Consider the following 21319-nt stretch of genomic DNA (forward strand, 5'->3'; position numbering starts at 1 on the left):
TCTTTGTTAATGTTACTAGTTATATTTTTAAAGTTTGGCGTGACTTTATTAATGGTTCAAATGGCTCTGATCACTATGGGACTTAACTTCTGAGGTCATCAGTCCCCTAGACTTAGAACTACTTAAACCTAACTAACCTAAGGACATCACACACATCCATGCCCAAGGCAGGATTCGAACCTGCGACCGTAGCAGTCACGCGGTTCCAGACTGTAGCGCCTAGGACCGCTCGGCCACTTCGGCTGGCTTTATTACTATGTTACAGTAATTGATCTAAGATCAAGATTTTCCAATTTTTCTGCAAAATCTTTCTTCTGACCAGGTTGTAAAAGCAGCTGTCCAGACACTCCGAGGAGGAAACGTTTCTGCAGATGACGTGAACCGTGCGAAGAAGCAGTTGAAAGCTGCTGTCCTGATGAGTGAGGAGAGCGGAGATAACTTGCTGGAGAGCATTGGCTATCAGGCTCTACTCAGGGGGGATGTGCACACCGGCCAGCAGCTGGCTGCCACCATAGACAGCATCTCGCCTGCCGATGTTACAGCTGTAAGTAGGCTAGTTGATAAGAAAGAAAACTCTTCTGCAGTGTACTATCTGCCATCGCACAATTTTGAGATCAGTCCTGAGACTTGTTAGTAGATGTAAGGAAAATACGTGTTGATTTCGCTAAAAACATTTTCAGCATTTGATCTGAAAGTTGCATTTCACCCAGCACCCCCTCTCCCCCCTCCTTTCCCCCATAGCATTTCCTGTCTTCATGCTGCAACTTGTGATACAGTTTTTACCGACAGTCAAGTTGCAAATATAACACATTTCATTACTGTACATGCACTTTAACGAGACTCTCTGTTATGTGGCTGATGGGAGCTACTGAATTGATAGTTGTATTTCATTGACTGATTCCCAGTTTTTACCAGCTTCAGCTAGCATATAAAACCGTTTGTGTGTCTAACATTTCAATAAATCAACAAAGAGAGTGTGTTCGAAAATATAATATGGATTGATAAAAAAAATCTACTCACAAATTAGCGGCAGGGGAAAACATACACAACATCTGGAAATGCCCAAGCTCCTTCTGGCAGAAGGGTTGAAGGGAAAGGGAGAGAGACATGAAGGAAGAGGACTGATGAGGTTTAGGAAATGGGAAGAATTGTGCACCACAGGTCAGGGAAGATGTACTGGACGGGCTGAGAAGGAAAGGCTGACTGTTAATGTGTGCACTGGACGTGATTTGAAAACCTGAGAACTTAAATGTGGAAGATATGGTAACAAACAACACAGAGATTCCAGAAAAGACAGCATGAAATAGTAAGAGCAGAAAGCTAAGTTTGTTATAGATAGTAGACCTTTGAGGGTCAGACAAACAAACAGATCGGGTGGCGTAGATACCAGGATGGCTCCTTCCTGTGTGAACCCCTTCATGGATTGCTGGCATGAGGCTTTCATGGGATCTATAAGCTTTCTGCTCCTGATTTTGTTTAGATACAGTGATGATATCTTTTCCATGTGGACTCAAAGTGAGACGGTCCTGTTGAAATTTTTGGAATCTCTAAATGCATTGTCATAATAAAATTTCACATGGTGCATATCTCATGCCACTTTCCTTGATGTTGAACTCATCCTTGCTAAGGTTTCAGCCACACACTTGCGCTCGCATTAAATCTACTAACAGCAGTACTCAAATTTTGACAGTGTAGTATAACAATCACTTTGTTAAAGTTTTTGCACAATGTATTTAGGACCAACAAATGAAGAAAATTTATTTAACTTAGATCGGAAGGTGGAACACGTCTGTTGAGTGTGAGGTTTCCACGTTTGTGCATGTTAACTGAAAGGCAATGGAAACAGAATTGCTACTAGACAGGATGATGTGGTGGCAACTTGTGTTTGGCCACACTTGCTGTTCTTAATGGTCCATCAAAGCTGTGGACCCTTGCCTCGGAGTTGGGCCAGCCTCCATGGAAGAAGACTGCAGTGACAGTGCATAAAAATGTCGCAGAACAAACGAAATTAGTAGGATCTGCTGTGAAATGTGACTCTGATTGTTGCAGATGTATTTGAGGTACACTTGTCAAGTAGACAGTGTATTGTTTGAAGTTGTTTACTGCATGTTGAAGTTTTTTTAATATACGCTGTGAGATAAAAGCAATACATCATGAAGAACTTACCTGAATGGGACAGAATTTGGTCGATGTGATGTAATGCACAGGCAAACAAATGAGTACAGCTTCAGAAAAACTGGATGATTTTTTTCAAGAGAAAAAGCTTCACAAATTGAGCAAGTCAGTAATGTGTTGGTCCACCTCTGGCCCTAATGCAAGCAATTATTCAGCTTGACATTGTTTGACAAGAGTTGTTGGATGCCCTTCTGAGGGATATTGTGCCAAATTCTGCCCAATTGACATCTGGTTCATCAAAATCATGAGCTGGCTGGAGGCCACTGTTCATAATGCCCCAGACATTCTCAGTTGAATTTTTGAGAGGTCTGGCAACTTGCTGATGAAGGTAGGGTTTGGCAAGCATGAAGACAAACAGTAGAAAATCTCATGTGTGGACGGGGCATTATGTTGCTGAAATGTAAGGCCAGGATAGCTTGCCATGTCAACAAAATGAGGTCATCGACATACTGCTGTGATGTGGGGGTTTTGCAGATGACAACCAAAGGGGTCCTGCTATGAAATGAAATGGAGCCTCAGACAATCACTCCTGATTGTCGGGCCATAAGGCAGTGACACAGGTTGGTATCTCACCACTGTCCATAGTGTCTCCAGATATATATTTGCTGGTCAGCGGGGCTCAGTTCCCAGCGGGACTCATCACAAGACAATTCTCCAGTCAGTGAGATTTTATGCCAAATGCGCCAGACACCTGTGCAAAATGGGCTTGTTGGTGTACAGTCAGTGGTAATTTGCAACAGGGGCGCAGTGAGGTTAGACCCTTTCTGTGAGCCGCCTGTCAAAGTGTGATCGCTGAAAAACCAGTTGCATGTCGGGGTGGTGGTGATGAATAATTAAGGGCTCTGAGTGCCTCTCTGAAGATTGCTTGGTCCTCATATTCTGTCATCTATCTCTAGGTCGACTGTCACCTTCTTGATGCTCTGTTTGGCTATGGTTCACACATTCCTGCCAACATAGTCAAATAGTGGCATTGCTCCAATTCAAATGTTAAATGATTCACCAATTACTCCAACCAGCTTCATGGAGCTCCACTTCATGTCCTCTCTCAAATGCTGATATTTGCATATATTATTCATGTGCCTGCCTGTGAGGCATAGTTACTATACAACTGAGTACACGGAATGAAATTCCCAAAGGCTTTATGCTCTTAGTATCAACATGCCCACTGTTAACTAGCCTTGCCATCTGCATGGTGAAATTGTGCTGCAGCATCACACATTCATACATAGGCTGCCAAAGTTTACAATTTTGCAATTTATGTTGATCCCTGTGTGAATACCAATTTGTGACGAATTTGCATAAGTAACTCCTCTGTGATTAGTATTTTTTCAGTACTGTCGTGGTCTTGAATGTACAGCATGGTTATAACTAAACTTCCACTACTTGAGAGGGATTGTAGGACAGGGAAACTTGGTGGAAACATTTGTAAGGACAAGTGGATGAGAAATAATGAATAAACCATTGAAAGAAATGTATTTTAATTTCCACATGAAAGGTTAACGTGTGCTAATTGCATACCATGTGTACATTCCAGGCCACAAATGTTGCTCAGTATGATGGCTGTCTGCATCCATGACGGCTTGGAACTGTACTAGATTGTTCGCAGCAATTTTTGAATGGTGGATCATGTAATGTTCAGCTGTTGTGACAGCTCTTTCTCTGCTCGAAGATAGCACATTGCGTCCAGCATTCTCAGCTATGGAAACAATAACTGCAACAGTTTGTAGCGCAATTGACTATTAGCTTCTCGCAGGACCAGTTCCAAAATCTCCAGCTAATTTGAATTTCCAAATCATGTTACTCAACCCTGGTGAGGAAAGGGGATCTCTTCTTTTTCCTTGAATGTGGCGTTGCTCTTGAAGAGCAGGAGCACTATTGCTGTTGTTGTGATAAAAACAACTTTACGAGTAAAGCCCTGCTCATGTTATGTCTGCATGTTGACTGTCTGCAGCTGTAATGCACACTGATTCTTGCGTTTCAACAGTAAGTTGCCTTCCAGTACCAGCACCTAACAGCAGGTAATGTCACTAACACTACCAACAATTCAAATCCTGCTGCACGCAGTCAGAACACCATTCCTCTGAAGTTGGATACCCATAAGGTAAATAGTTTTCGATCTACACTGGCTCAGGTGGTGAAAGTTTAATTATAACCACCTTGTATTAATCAACTACTTTGACAGGATTATGACTTCCTAAAACCATGACCTGAAGTGAGGTCCATTTTGACTGATATTTTGTCAATCCCACCACTTATGAGTAGCTTCTAGCTCCCCCTCGCCCCCCTCCCCTTTCCCATCCCCTCCGCAGAGCATCTGCTGTGTTGATGTACTTCACCACAAACTATTGTGCACCAATTTGTTTGCTTCACATCACGCATGAAGAAAGTTGACATTAACTTGAATGCAGCTATGAGACCATTAGTGGCACAATTAGATCGATATTTATGTGCTGGCCATCAGTATTATCATGTGCTGGCCATCGGTACTATCGAACATCTGTCCAGCTCACTTTGATTGAAATCTTTGTCAGTAAGTTTCTAAAAATGAATCAATGCCTTTTCTTGAAGATTTACTGTCGCTTCCTGAGAAACACCTCAAATACAGAAGACCAGCATGTGAATGATTCCAAATACTGCTGGGTTCAGCTTGGCCACTGAATGGAATGAGTGACAAACAGTGAGAACACAGAACCATGAATTTATTGACAACTCAACTGTTTCAGTTCCAGGCTTACGTCATCCTAGGGAGGTGTGAGTACAACTTGGTGAATGATGGACTGGAGAAGTTATATGCAAATACAACATTCACTATGTTTAACTGTGGTGATATTCAGAAAATGAGCCACATTGTAAATGAGTGTTCTGACAGACATTTCCCTGGCAGTATGAAGAGCCTACATGAAGAATCAGACGAGGCACTCCATTTGTCTGACTCCCCAACATTCGTGTGTTGTGTGGGCTATTCGATGTTTTGATACTGTAAATAGTAGAACTTATGTATGTATGGAAGTGAAACATGGACGATAAATAGTTTGGACAAGAAGAGAATAGAAGCTTTCGAAATGTGGTGCTACAGAAGAATGCTGAAGATTAGATGGGTAGATCACATAACTAATGAGGAGGTACTGAATAGGATTGGGGAGAAGAGGAGTTTGTGGCACAACTTGACCAGAAGAAGGGATCGGTTGGTAGGACATGTTCTGAGGCATCAAGGGATCACCAATTTAGTATTGGAGGGCAGCGTGGAGGGTAAAAATCGTAGGGGGAGACCAAGAGATGAATACACTAAGCAGATTCAGAAGGATGTAGGTTGCAGTAGGTACTGGGAGATGAAGAAGCTTGCACAGGATAGAGTAGCATGGAGAGCTGCATCAAACCAGTCTCAGGACTGAAGACCGCAACAACGACAACATGTATTTTTTGGTTAAATACATAAAATCACTCTCTTGTTGTAATGCATATGATGATGATAATGGTTATTATTATTATTATTTCTTCTTCTATTTCATTTGTTCCCATCAGTGACCTCATTGCTATTCTTCTAAGAATGTGCATATTATTGTATGCCAGGCATCTGGAATGTGTATTTTTTGTACCATAGTAAGGGCAGTATTACACTATCTTTGACAAAGAAATATGATCAAATATTTGTAAAATTTTGTTGACGAAGATATTTGACGTGACACTAAAAAGGGGTATTACACTGTCATCATATTTTTTTGTCAAAGTTCAGGATGGTGGACAACAATAACTGGTTATTATGTGTACCACGATTGCATTGTGTATGCATGTGAAAGAGCAATGGCGGAAAGAAAGGAAACTTACTTGGTTGAACGTCAAGATAATAAAAGCAGTCATCAAAATTTGCTACAAGTGCTGCAAGTGTGGGACGTCAAGTCTTTTATAAATTACTCACAAATGGAAGAATGTGCATTTCAGTATTTTCTCAGTAAAATATTACAAAGCAGAATACTCACCTGAGTAATGCTGTGTGTGCGGAAGACAGGTTCACTATAACACTGATTTCTTGCTATGGGAGAGAGCTACTGTAATTTACTACGCGGAACTTGAATACCACAGTGCACATTAACCAAAATAATTCCACAAATGTGCGAAGTGATTTATAAAGCACTGAAGAAGGAATATCTGAAGATAAATGTTTAGTGCACTAGGTGGATATTAAGAACAATTTTTATTTTTGAATAATTTAATTAACAGAATTAGTGTTTGAACTACTTCAAAATTAATGAAAAGTATGAAAGAGATGAAGTACTTTTTAACTTGTGGCATCCAGAGTTCAAACATAGACTAACTAGAATGGAGGACTAAGAATTTTTTATTTTATTTTAATATGTGTCATTCTCTATTCCGGCTCGCTGAAAAGCTGCCTTGGTGTTTCCCAATTTAGAGGTTGATGGCTGCAGTTGTGTGGTGGCTTTGAAGTCAACTGCAGCATAACCCACCAGCACATGATTAATAGCATGCATTGTGTCCCTTGCTCACTCCTCCACCCTGTCGAGGCAGGGTTATTATAAAGAGTCGAAGGATCACATCAACTAAACTTTGCAGCCATGTTTACAAACCCACTACAGGCATCAGATAGCTGTAGCGATGCCAGCACTCCAAGCGATCACATTTCACACTGAACAGAAGACGAATGACTTTCGTGATCAAATCTAAAGTGAAATCCTAGATTTGATCATATTTCTGTGGCGAAAGGTGAGATCTGACAAAGTTCTGTATTGCACTATCAAATTTATTTGACGAAAATATTTGATATATCAACTTTGACAAAGAAATATGATGGTGTAATACCAACCTAATATAGTAATGTTCATATGGGAAGGTTAATGGTAGGGAGATGCAGATTAACAGCCTGGAATGAAATGGCAGCCTGGAGAACCGTTCTGAGGATTCCACTTATTACATGCATTTCCTGATGTAGCTGATCAGTTTGTTGTGTGTTTTGTGTCAGTGCCCATATGATTGCAGATCTCTAGTTAGTGTAATTAAGGGTGACATTATAGAACCACTCCTGGAGTTACACATAGAACATCAACACTGTACCTTGTTTCTGAGTAAATTTTTCAAGAAAGCGGCAGAACCAGAAATTTAACACACAAGAGGACTGCCTCCAGCATTGTCAGTCAAAGCATGTGAGCATGTGGTGTGGCTGTAACTGAGCAGTGTTAGAGTGCCAACTCTCTCTCTCTCTCTCTCTCTCTCTCTCTCTCTCTCTCTCTCTCCTCTCCCTCCCTCCCTCCCTCCCCACCTCTAGTTATATTCAGTATGAATGTGTCTAGAATTTGAACGCCTCCGAGATGTTTAATTTATTAGATTCTACACACAATTCTACAGTACTTAACGTTGGCATTGAGCATGCTCACCTGCATGCCATAGTAGCAGAAGTGCATGCTCGCGGGGTAATTTCTTCGATTACATCACTGTAGTTGCCATGCAGAAACTAGAAGTCCAGTTTAACTATGCAGTGTCTCTCACATTGTTGACTCCCATCTCATTCCCACAAACACTGAAGATAAAGCTGCACAGAAATGAAATAGTAACAGTGACTTTTACTTTATTCAATAGAATGACACTCTTCCAACTCAGAAAATAAAGAAAAACTGTGCTTCAACATGTTCCCTTCAGGTATTTGCTTGGCTGATTGAATAGTTATTTTACTGTGTTTCAGAACACAAAGTTTTTGAAGCAACCAGTTCTGCAGATGAATAATATGATTGAATCCTCCATTTTCTGTGTACTGCATGGTATCGTTACTTCTGAACCATCTGTCTCATCACTTTTTATCTTTAAATTTTAGAGGGTAATACCATAAGAAAGTACTAGAGGAACTGTTGTCTTCTATTTTATGTTAGTTGTTGTGTATACTTTTTATTCTCTATTTTATATTCCTGAAAGAATTTTATTCTGTTTATTTGTTGTAGTTTGAAAGTACAGTTTTACTGTACTTACATTGTTGGGTATATGTGGTTATTACAGTTTCATGGCACATGCATGTATCTGATAGTGCTGTGATTTGTGGTGTTGAGTGAAACTGCTCGTACGCAAACTGTTTAGTGACACACAATGTTCTAGTTCTAAAATAATCTGTTTATTAATCACATATCTCACTGTCCATGCTTCAACTGGAAAGTAGTTGGTAAGTAGTTAGCCGTATTGTATTCCTACAATTACACAACATTTTTTTTCTTTCCAGGTTGCGAAGAAAATTGCAAATGGCAAGTTGTCTATGGGTGCTGTTGGTCAGCTGCATTGTGTTCCATATGTTGATGAGTTGAAGTAAATTATTGTGTAATTTATATCTCTGTGTAATTCTATGTACAGAAAATGTAGATACGATAAATGTGTACACCCATCCAGTTCCACCATGTAAGTAAATTATTCACTGAAAAAGGTTCGTGTGGCATGTAAGAATGCTGTGCCATCAACTTTGTCTTTGTCCTTCTGATCCTTCTATTTCCAACTTTCACCAAATGTAGTAGATAAATTTTCACAACAATAGGAAACTAATGAGAAAATACATTGTAATTTCCATCTGCATGTTGAGAATAGCTATTTTAAGCTTCATTTAACACTTAGAAGAACCATGTGAACAGTGAATGTAAGATTGGTGAGAAATGTAAGATTGGTGAGAAATGTAAGATTGGTGAGAAATGTAAGATTGGTGAGAAATGTAAGATTGGTGAGAAATGTAAGATTGGTGAGAAATTGTGTATTTCAGTAATACCAATATGAATGACTTCAAGAAATTGAGATCTTAAAGGAAAGATATACATATCTTGAAAATTTTCCCTTCCCTTGGTTGAATTTTTGTACCCTATGCCTTCCTCTCACTCATTATTTTTGCACTTTCATCTCTCTTATTTTTTCTTTCATGCCACGTACCCTCTTCTGTCATTTTGAAACATCTTAATACATTTCTCATTTGTTTGCGTAAAATATCAATCTCAAGTTTTATAAATTAATGTATTAATTCATTTTTTTCATTTCTTATGCTTTAAATTATCTAATTTAACTTCATATTTTTGGGGAGGGGCTGAGACTAACTGCAGTGAAAGAATATCATAAAGATATTGCAAAATACACAAAGATATGAGGAGAACAGTGTATTTTGGAAAATCTGATCCCTGCTAATGTGATCTGACACATACTTAATAAATTCGAGAAGGTGTGCTAAACAAATTCTTAGGTTTTGAACAGTTAAGTGTGAACTACCTGCGACTTGTCATTCCATGTAATGAAATAGTAATTACTATTTTCCAAAACAAGCCACACAGATTGCCAATGTCCAGTGGTAAAAAAAAATAATTTTGAACATCAATGATAAGAACATCTGTGAAATGGTTGTAACAAGTACTGATCAACTGCTAAATATGGAGTAGTTACACATTTTTTATGCAATTCTGATAGGTAAGAGGAGACTTAAGTGTCCAAGAATGTGGTTGTCATTGTTACGGGGCAGGAGCAAAGTATTGAAAAGGTGTCATCTTTTTACACTCACAAACTTGGAAAAGTACTAGAGGTATAATAAACTTGTGGTGGAAACAGCTGTGTGATACAATGGTAAACAGGTATAAAAACAAAAGTACTTTGTGAAAACCCAGTTGTGACAGAGTTACTCAACACCCTATTTTTTACACTACTTAAACTTTATATCCACATAAAACTCAATAGATAAAAACATTTGAAAAAATATGAAATCATAAACCTGGAAACAGGTTCAACTAATGCAGGCAAGTCATGAGAAGAAAACCTGTTACACTGAAAGCCGAAACAAAAGTCCAGTGGAAGCAGATGCAGGGATAGTCCTAACTAGTAACCAAACACAGCCTAAGCAATTGTCACATAAGAAACGAGGAGAACACTGTAGAATGCTAGCACAGGCAAACACTGAAGGCCATAATGGCTGGCTGCGACCAACCTATTATCAGCCAAGGCAGCTGGCGTGTACAAACACATTACACCCAGCTAAGCAGGCAGACACACAATACCACTAAAATAATAGACATAGCACTGTGGGTAATAATTGACAATAACAAACATAGTGGATTGAAAATTTTATTGGTGTTATAGTGTTGGTTTACACAACTCTTGCCCACTTTATACACTTTTTTCAAGAGGCTTACTTTTCTCTGAGGTTATATCTGATATTGGTGAAGATATGTTAAATCTGTCTTGTGATTCCAAGGAAATATGTATTTTTATCACCAAATGTGTTTCATTTAATTGAAATAAAATACTGACTGATTTTAATGAAACACACATGCCATTTTGCTTGCTTTCTCCATCTAAATACACTTCATTACAGATGATGATGATGATAATGTTAGTACTTCAGATTTTTTCTCACTCGGTGACAATGTTTGCCTTCTTTGTTTGTTGTCCTCGATGTTGACATACTGGCTGAAAAAAATAGGGGGTGGAAGTGCAGTACTGTCTACTGTAAATGATGTAGCCGACAGGTCCACATTTGCATTTCACAGTTGTTTACTTTCACTTTTCACAAACCCCCATATACACATTTAATATGGCTGGTACATTATTGTTTAACTTTCAATAAGCCTCATTAATAGTTTTCAGGCGAACATCTGCATCGAGCAGTAAAAACCTAACCACATAGTTCACATTTCTTGAAGAATAAAAAAGATACGTATGGAAACAGCTAGTCATTGTTTTAACACACGGCCTAATTGTGTTACACTTATTTCACAGTTAAGATGATGCATTGTTGTTGTTCTAACCAACACGGGTTTCTCATCTGAAACTCGGCTGTGGACTGACTGTCTCGGGACCAAAAACCAGGCCCTTATGTATCCTCACAATATTAGGTGCTGAAACTACACAGTTTGAAGTTTAATTTACAGAAATTAAAATTAAAACCTAAATTAACTGTATACATCGAAAACGTCCTTCTTTTTAACAGTTTCTCCTACTGCGAGGGTTAAGCTGAATTATTTGTTTAAATCATATATCGTTGCGTAAACAATACTTTTGACAAAATTTTTAACTACTTTGGAATTGATTAAGGGCTGGCTGGCTTTGCTAACACATTTTTGAATAGAGCCAAATAGATCCTTTAAGAATACAATTAGTTGTTCATCTAAATGTTTATAATTAGTACAGAATTTATATTTGTTTACACATCAACAATAGAATTTAAGTTATGAAACAATTACCGATTTAGCCCTTTAATAAAAGATACTAACTAGGAATAGTCAAAATAAATTAGAAAATCAATTACATACGCAACATTAAGCACGAAATTAGATCTGGTGTAATGTTCTTTAAAACTTATGGCCAACCTTTCTCTTATATGAAACTGCAGATTATACTCATGTATGTTAATGATAATTAGTTCAAAAATGAAGTTTAAGGAGGCAATGGCAAAATGAGAGGGGAAGTAAAAATATCCCAGCTTACTTCGCCGCATCACCCCCTCATTGAATTGACCAGATAGATATTGCAAATAGCTAACTGGGCAATTCAGTGACCCCAGAAATTGGGTTTAAAATCTACACACAAGAAATATTACATAAGAAATCTTATCAAAACTACAGTACATATGTTTTTTCAAATTTATATTTATATGAACTGGCCATATGAAAATCCCCATGCAAAAAATTTACATACAGTGTATTGTATATTTGCACAAAATATCAACAAGTTGTATTTTTAACAAAAAATTAGGCATCTTCATAATAAGTGATGTCGTTTCTGGATAAGCGAAGATTACATTTAAAGATATATATCATTTGATACAAGTCCTGTCTTGCTTCAAATAATAAATCCTCACGGGTTGGAATACAAAGAAAATTTCGCTTGCTCAATGTTTAGTATTTTTCCAAGCACTTTCACACTTTTAATAAGCTTTTACACACCACCTCACCAAGTTTTCCACAGTCCAAGTGGCAGTTAGTAAGGAAATGCACTGCTATCAATTCCCTCAGAGGTGGTTCTCCTCTGCCACACTACATGAAAAAATCAGACAAAATATCCTACTTTAGACCACTTACTTTTACTTCTAACTTAGTCTAAGAAAAAAATGTTTCACACTAAAACTGATAGTCGTTGCTTCATAAATAAATACATTACTTAGTGCTCACACCATTACAATAATTAACACTAAATTTGAGTAGTGCCAAAGGTGTGGACTAGGAAAAAATTTTAAATCAAGTGCACATTACACTACAAAACATTTCTTTTAAGTGATAACTGTCTGAGACTGGTTAAACTTGAAAGACGTTTGTTTCTTTGCCATTTGCAAAATATCACCTTAGTGTCTAAAGTGTGTACATTACCTCTCGTAAAAACTCAAGATGTGCAGTAGCCTAGATTTACTACTTATTACATATTGAAAAAAATAGTCATCATCATATAACTTAATTACTATTCAAATCAAAATTGAGGGGATGGAAGTTGTACCAAATCATTGCTCCACTTCTCTACTCCATTCTGAGCACTACTGCCATTCAACCAGAAAATTAAATCATTACAAAATGTTATCAAATGGTTGACCTGTCCAAATATTCACACCACTCTTGCACCACAGTTATCTGTTAATCAGCAAACTTATTGTTCTTCATTCCAGTAACACCACTTTAAGCTCATAATTCCTCAGAAAACAAATAGAAGTTTTCAGATAACCTATAGATCTAGTGATGCAGCATTATACGGCTTGTACCTCACTAAAATATTGCTCTTTCGGTTAAGCTCTCATTCCCAGCTGCAGTGTCATGAATTGCAGAATATACACAGTACCCAAGGTTGCTTAGTTCAAAAATAGATCATTAAGATAGTCACACCACATTTGTTTGTATAGAGTTATCTTTTGCATTAATTATGTCTGTCAGCGCCATTATTTCACTCGCATATCTTACCTTGTTAGTTAGTGGATGCATTCTCAAAAAATATCCCTACTGCAGAGGCAGGCTCCCTAACCATTAAGATCCTAACATTATTCTTTGTTTTATTATTTCATGATTGTTTCATTGTCTAATAACTGAACACCTGCTCTGCTTCTCTAATGCAAAATTTATTCTACTAAAAAACACTCCACAGTAACTGATCCTTATGCTAAGGCAAACTTAACTCTCACTGACCACACAAAATTATCACTCAGAAAATCTATTATTTCCCTGTATTCCATCAAACTGCTTAAGATCCTAGCCTGAAGGGTGATATACATGCAAATCTTGCTTACTCTTTCCACACACATTACTCTAGGTAACTATGTTTAATGTTGTAATTCCTTAATATTAGTATATGGAGATAACTATCTCTCTGTGTCATGGTGCAGCCTTTTCTGATTGCACTGAACACAAAAACTTCTATTATGCCGCAATTAATATTAAGATCTACTATTTAAGATGGTTTATACTGCTGCATCAAATTCTACTACTTTCACACATGAGCCGTTTACTTCAGATGTTAATTATTCTCCACATATGCTGACACCTTTCATTTTCAGTTTACCTTACTTCTTTGTTTGACAGGAATTCCTTAGGAATCATGGTACCAATTTACTTACATCCACCCGCTTATGACTCCATTACTTATAACTAACACAACATAATATATACATAGAAAACTCTGGATAAAACTTTTCTAAAATATTTCTATAAGTAAGTATCCTGCTGTTCAAAATCACATGAAATTCGAAGATAGAATGTCTTTGATTGACTTACAAAATACATATAGGGTAGGAGAAGAGTTTGACTGCCTCAGGAAACATGAAAAATGAGACGGACGGCTGGGGTAAGCATTATTGCCACATAATGAATCCAGCACAGAATTTTGAACCCCCTACTTGCTGTTTGCACAAGAAATTAGTTCCAAATATTACATCAATCCTGAGATTTTGAATCACCAGGAAATTGCACTCCAGCAGTTGTCCTGCCAATTCCACTGTTAATAGTACCTCTCATGTCACACTTGGTGATGCTTACCAGTAGCACCAATAATTTTTATTCCAGAAACATGCATCACTACTATATCCTCTGTGTTCTTAATAGATTCAAAAAATGCCATTTAAATCACTACTACTGCCCAGTGAGCACTCAACATGTACACCTTGTACACTTGCTGTTATTACAGGGTGCCCCATTTCCTTTTTACTTACCATGTGATCTTGTTCATACAACAAATCCTCATTAATCTTTTCCCTGGAAAAACGATCATCCTGCGTATGAAAACGAGTATCAGACCACCCACTGTCATTTTCTCCATGCTTTAGATTTTGTACTTATTCCACCTTTTTCTCAATTTCGGCCAGTTTTGAATCTATATTTTCATTTAATATTTCCAGTTATTTCTCTTCCACTACTACACACTTTGTTTCTACCTCAGTTTATAAATAATTTTTAATATGATCGATTTGGTTCTCAAGTTTAACCCTATTTTCAGCACTTTGTTTCTCAGAAACCCCCACCTTCATACCCCACCTTCATACTATTGTCATCACAAAGCTTCTTTTGCTCTTCCACACATTTACGGCTCAATGTTAATTTCTCATTAGTATTATCACAATCTTTAACCACCCCATCAAACTTCTTATTTAATTCTGAAAGACTAGAGCTAACTACCTTAATTTCCTTTTTAATTTCGTTCTTCAGTTCATCTTTTAAGCCAGTCATGCCAGTTTTAATATTACTAATGTCTTCTTTCGTACACATATTACTCATAATGTTTGCCCCTGGTAGCTGAATGGTCAGTGTGACAGAATGTCAATCCTAAAGTCCCGGGTTATATTCCCGGCTGGGTCAGAGATTTTCTCCACTCAGGGTCTGGGTGTTGTGTTGTCCAAATCATCACCATTTTATCCCCATCAACACTCAAGTTGCCGAAGTGGCGTCAAATCAAAAGACTTGCACTCCGCGAACGGTCTACCTGACGGAGGCCCTAGCCACATGACATTTATTTATATATAATTTATTATATATTTATTTATATATAATTTAGCTTAACATCGTTTCCAAACTTCTGTCTGCCATAAACTTTTGCCCTTGCTGACTTTTGCTACTAGATTCCTCCTCTTTAACCTTAACGACCTCATCCACTTCAGTACTGTTTTCATCCATTTCGCTCTTTATAATAGGACTTTCGTCTTCATCATTCAAACTTACATTCATGTCTGATTTAGAACTGCAATCGCCTACAGAACCATCCCCACTTAGGTATTTCTGTTCACTTAAAAACTTAACCTCTACAGCTTTGTTCTCAGTCACACTCTTGTTCATTAAGGTCACTCACTATGTATCACTTAATACAAAACAGCTTTTGCTATGAAATAACTTTCTCATTCACTCTTCTTCTTCTGCTGCTGCTGTTGTTGTCATCGCGATCCACACTGCTGCGGCAAGTTTTAATTATCCCGGCAAGGTGTCTTGCTCAGGTCAGCTGTGTCCACCTGCATACTGATTGGCTGCTCCTTACTCAGTGGGTACTTCCATAGAACCTGCTAGCTGATTGGCTGCTGTCATACTGTGGCCATGAAATCCCAGTGCTGTTTGGTTGTATCATCTCTTCCAATTAAAACTGTACTGTAAACTACTCGATTCACACTTCACTGTCACAGTTTATTGTGCCCACATACAACATTCCTCACGTCAGGGCACCAAATGTGACGACATTCGCTTTCTTTGTTTCTTCATTTGTTGTCCTCTGTGTTGATGTACTGGTTGAAAAAATAAGGGGTGGAAGTGCAGTACTGTCTACTCTAAATGATGTAGCCGACAGGTGCGCATTTGCATTTCACAGTTCTTACTTTCACTTATCACAACCCCCCATATACAAATTTAATATGACCAGTGCACTATTGTTTAACTTTCGCTAAGCCTCAAGCGAACATCCAGATACTGCTACAATTGTTTTCAATTGTACATCTACAAGCAGTAAAAACCTAACCACATAGTTCACATTTCTTGAAGAATAAAAAGGTACATATGGAAACAGATACTGTCATTGTTTTAACACATGGCCTAATTGTGTTACAATTATTTCACAGTTAAGTTGATTGTTGTTGATCTAACCAACAGAGGTTTCGCATCTGAAACTCTGCCATGGACTCTGGCTGTCTTGGGACCAAAAATCGGGCCCTTATATATCCTCGCAATAATAGGTGCTGAAGCTATACATTGTTCGAAGTTTAATTTACAGAAATTACAATTAAAACTTAACTTATTAAATTAACTTTATACATCTAAAACTTCCTTCTTTTTAACAGTTTCTCCTACTACGAGGGTTAAGCCGAATTATTTGTTTAAATCATGAAATTAACATATATAGTTACACGAACAATACTTTTGACAGAACTGTTAATAACTTCGGAGTTAATTAAGGGCTGGCTTTGCTAATAAGTTTTCGAATAGAGCCAAATACATCTTTTAAGAATGAAATTAGTTGTTCATCCAAATGTTTATAATTAGTACAGAATTTATATCTGTTTATACATCAACAATAGAATTTAAGTTACGAAACAATTACTGATTTCGCCCTATAGTAAAAGATACTAACTAGGAATAGTCAAAATAAATTATAAAGTCAATTACATACCTAAAACTAAGCACAAAATCAGATCTGGTGTTAAATTCTTTAAAACTGAGGGCCAACCTTTCTCTTACATCTACATCGATACTCTGCAAATCACATTTAAGAGCCTGCCAGAGGGTTCATCGAACCACCTTCACAATTCTCTATTACTCCAATCTCGTATAGCGCGCAGAAAGAATAAACACCTATATCTTTCCGTACGTGCTCTGATTTCCTTTATTTTATCGTGGTGATCGTTCCTCCCAATGTAGGTCGGTGTCAACAAAATATTTTCGCATTCAGAGGAGAAAGTTGGCGATTGGAATTGGTTGAGAAGATTCCGTTGCAATGAAAAACGCCTTTCTTTTAACAATTTCCAGCCCAAATCCTGTATCATTTCTGTGACGCTCTCTCCTATATTTCGCGATAATACAAAACGCGCTGCCTTTCTTTGAACTTTTTCTGCGTACTCCGTCGGTCCTATGTGGTTAGGATCCCACACTGTGCAGCAGTATTCTAAAAGAGGACGGACAAGTGTAATATAGGCAGTCTCCTTAGTAGGTCTGTTACATTTTCAAAGTGTCCTGCCAATAAAACGCAGACTTTGGTTAGCCTTCCCCACAACACTTTGTGTGTTCCTTCCAATTTAAGTTGTTCGTAATTATAATACCTAGGTATTTAGTTGAAAAAAAAAAAAAAATGGCTCTGAGCACTATGGGACTTAACATCCATGGTCATCAGTCCCCTAGAACTTAGAACTACTTAAACCTAACTAACCTAAGGACAGCACACAACACCCAGTCATCACGAGGCATATTTAGTTGAATTTACGACTTTTAGATTAGACTGATTTATCATGTAACCGAAGTTTAACAAGTTCCTTTTAGCACTCATGTGGATGACCTCACACTTTTCGTTAATCAGGGTTAACTGCCACTTTTCGCACCATTCAGATATTTTTTCTAAATCGTTTTGCGGTTTGTTTTGATCTTCTGATGACTTTATTAGTCGATAAACGACAGCGTCATCTGCAAACAGCTGAAGACAGCTGCTCAGATTGTCTCCCAAATCGTTTATATAGATAAGGAATAGCAAAGAGCCTATAACACTACCTTGGGGAATGCCAGAAATCACTTCCGTTTTACTTGATGACTTTCCGTCGATTACTACGAACTGTGGCCTCTCTGACAGGAAATCACAAATCCAGTCACACAACTGAGATGATATTCCATAAGCACACAATTTGACTACGAGTAGCTTGTGTGGTACAGTGTCAAAAGCCTTCCGGAAATAAAGAAATACGGAATCGATCTGAAATCTCTTGTCAATAGTGCTCAACACTTCATGTGAATTAAGAGCTAGTTGTGTTTCACAGGAACGATGTTTTCTAAACCCATGTTGACTTTGTGTCAATACACAGCTTTCTTTGAGGTAATTCATAATGTTCGAAAACAATATATGTTCTAAAATCCTGTTACATATCGACGTTAACGATATAGGCCTGTAATTTATTGGATTACTCATACTGCCTTTCTTGAATATTGGTGTGACCTGTGCAACTTTCCTGTCTTTGGGTACGGATCTTTCGTCGAGCGAACGGTTGTATATGATTGTTAAGTATGGAGCTAATGCATCAGCATACTCTGAAAGGAACCTAATTGGTATACTGTCTGTACCAGAAGACATTCTTTTATTAAGTAATTTAAGTTGCTTCACTACTCCAAGGATATTTACTTCTACATTACTCACGTTGACAGCTGTTCTTGATTCGCATTGTGGAAACTGTTACAGGCATCTCGCAACGAAGTCTGCGCTAAATTTTGAGCTTCTATAAAAGATAGCCAATCTTGTGGATTTTGCGTCTGTTTAAATTTGGCATGTTTGTTTCGTTGTTTCTGCAACAGTGTTCTAACCTGGTTTGTGTACCAAGGAGGGTCAGCTCCGTCGTTTGTTAATTTATTTGGTATAAATCTCTCAATTGTTGCCGATACTATTTCTTTGAATTTAAACCACGTCTGGTCTACACTTATATTATTAATTTGGAATGAGTGGAGATTGTCTCTTAGGAAGGCGTCAAGTGAATTTTTATCTGCTTTTTTGAATAGGTATATTTTTCGGGGATTCAGTTTCGCTACGACAATCCTGTGTTCTTTAATCCCTGAATCGGTTTTGATGTTCTGTAGTAACTCAGGATTATTTGTTGCTAAGAGGTCAAATGTGTTTTCACAACCGTTTACTATTCGCGTGGCCTCATGAACTGACTGCTTGAAATAATTTTCAGAGAATGCGTTTAGCACAATTTCGGATGTTATTTTATGCGTACCTCCGGAATTAAACATGCATTTTCACCAACTTATCGAGGGTAAATTAGTCACCACCAACTATTATCGTATGAGTGGGGTACGTGTTTGAAATCAAACTCAAGTTTTCTTTGAACCTTTCAGCAACTGTATCATCTGAATTGGGAGGTCGGTAAAAGGATCCAATTATTATTTTATTATGGTTGCCAACAATGACCTCTGCCCATACTAACTCACAGGAAGTATCTACTTCAATTTCATGATAAGTTAAACAACTTCTGACAGCAACAAACACACCACTGCCAACTGTGTTTAGCCTGTCCTTTCGGAACACTGTTAGGTTCTTCACAAAAATGTCAGCTAAGCTTATATCCGGCTTTAGCCAGCTTTCAGTACCTGTAACGATTTGAGCATCAGTGATTTCTATTAGCGCTTGGAGCTCTGGTACTTTCCCAACACAGCTACGACAATTTACAATTTACATTGCACCAATGATTTCTGTATCTACGTTCTTCCTGTGTTCAGCCTGCTCCCTTTGTGACTGAAGCCCTTCATGTGTTTTCCCGAGATCCTCTAACCTAAAAAAACCACCCAGTTCACGTCACACAGCCCCTGCTACCCTTGTAGCCACCTCCTGCGTATAGTGGACACCTGACCTATTCAACGGAACCCGAAACCCAACCACGCTTCGGTGCAAGTCAAGGAATCTGCAGCCTACACGGTCGCATAACAGTCTGAGCCTTTGATTCAGACCCTCTACTCGGCTCAGTACCAGAGGTCCGCAATCTGCCCTGTTGACTATACTGCAAATGGTCAGTTCTGCTTTCATCTTGCAAGCAAGACTGGCAGCCTTTACCACTTCTGTTAGCCACTCGAAACCAGAGAGAATCTCTTCAGATCCAAAGTGACACACATCATTGGTACCGACGTGAGCAACCACCTGCAGTTGGCTGCACCTTGTGCTCTTCATGGCATCCGGGAGGACCCTTTCCACATCTGGAATGATTCCACCTGGTATTCACGCGGAGTGCACATTGGTTTTCTTACCCTTTATTTTTTTTTTATTTATTTGGTATGCGTGTTCCATAGATCCGTACATGCGAGTGATTCGCCTGGATGTGGAATGTGTCAATACAATTGTACAAATACAATTAATGCTACAGAATAGTAATATAATACAATGATATAGATATTATAAGTATCTCATTTACAAGCTGTCATTAAACTAGTATAGCAATCCTCAATATAACATTATAACATTAACACTATGACATTAACATAATATTGTATCATCCATCTAATAACTAAGAGACTAAATACATCTATTATTAAGGGAGGGCATTACTTCTGGAAAATAATTCATCTAACGAGTACAGTGGATGGTCGAGCAGGTATTTTTTTAACATACCTTTGAACAGCGTTTCATTTTCTATTGTACATTTAATATAATTAGGCAATGCATTAAAAGTCTTTATAGCAGCATACTTTACTCCCTTCTGTACAAGTGTTAAATTTTTTAGTTCAACATGTAGATCATCTTTACCTCTAGTATTGTAGTTATGATATGAACAATTGGTTTCATACTGAGCATAGTCTTTATTAACTACATTCATCAGAGAGTATATGTACTGACATGTTGTGGTCAGAATACCTAACTGTGGAAAAAGTTTTCTACATGAGGTACGTGGAGGAACCCCACACATGATTCTGACTGCTCTCTTCTGAGCAGTTAAGATTTTTTTTTTGAGGCTGGTGAATTACCCCAGAATATTATTCCGTAACTCATTAATGAGTGAAAGTACCCAAAGTAAGATGATTTTAAAATGTTGATGTCCCCAAAATGAGTAATTACTCTTAGAACAAAAGTTGCTGATGAAAGCCTTTTTAGAGTAAGGGACACATGCTGTTCCCAGTTGAGCCTACTGTCAATGTGAACCCCCAGGAATTTAGTGGATTGCACCTGTTCTAGTTCCTGGTTGTCATGAGCAATTACTATATTCTCTAGAGTTTTATTTTTTGTGTGGAACTGTATAAAATTAGTTTTTTTTAATATTAACTGAAAGAGAATTAATTGAAAACCAAGCTGTAACTTCTCTGAGTATATCATTAACATCAGTCTCCAGATCAGCAGTAGACTTACCATCTACGACAATGCTTGTATCATCAGCAAACATTGTGAATTCACAATTTTTACTAATGGACAGGGGTAAATCATTAACATATATTAAAAACAGCAAGGGTCCAAGGACAGATCCTTGGGGAACTCCATGCGGAATTTTGCCCCATTCAGAATCCAC

General features: G+C 37.9%; 1 protein-coding gene across 1 annotated transcript in view; it reads left to right on the plus strand.

The window, feature by feature from the left end:
- The window catches only part of LOC126229551 (cytochrome b-c1 complex subunit 2, mitochondrial-like), a 50939-nt gene extending 42350 nt beyond the window's left edge, over positions 1–8589 (plus strand). Inside the window, exons 7-8 of the mRNA XM_049942315.1 lie at positions 323–544; positions 8393–8589. Coding sequence (XP_049798272.1) covers positions 323–544; positions 8393–8479 — 309 coding nt within the window. The 3' untranslated portion in view covers positions 8480–8589. The remainder of the gene's footprint in view (positions 1–322; positions 545–8392) is intronic.
- Positions 8590–21319: the final 12730 nt, after the last annotated feature.

This window comes from Schistocerca nitens, unplaced genomic scaffold (genome assembly GCF_023898315.1).
Source record: "Schistocerca nitens isolate TAMUIC-IGC-003100 unplaced genomic scaffold, iqSchNite1.1 HiC_scaffold_375, whole genome shotgun sequence".
Lineage (NCBI taxonomy): Eukaryota > Metazoa > Arthropoda > Insecta > Orthoptera > Acrididae > Schistocerca > Schistocerca nitens.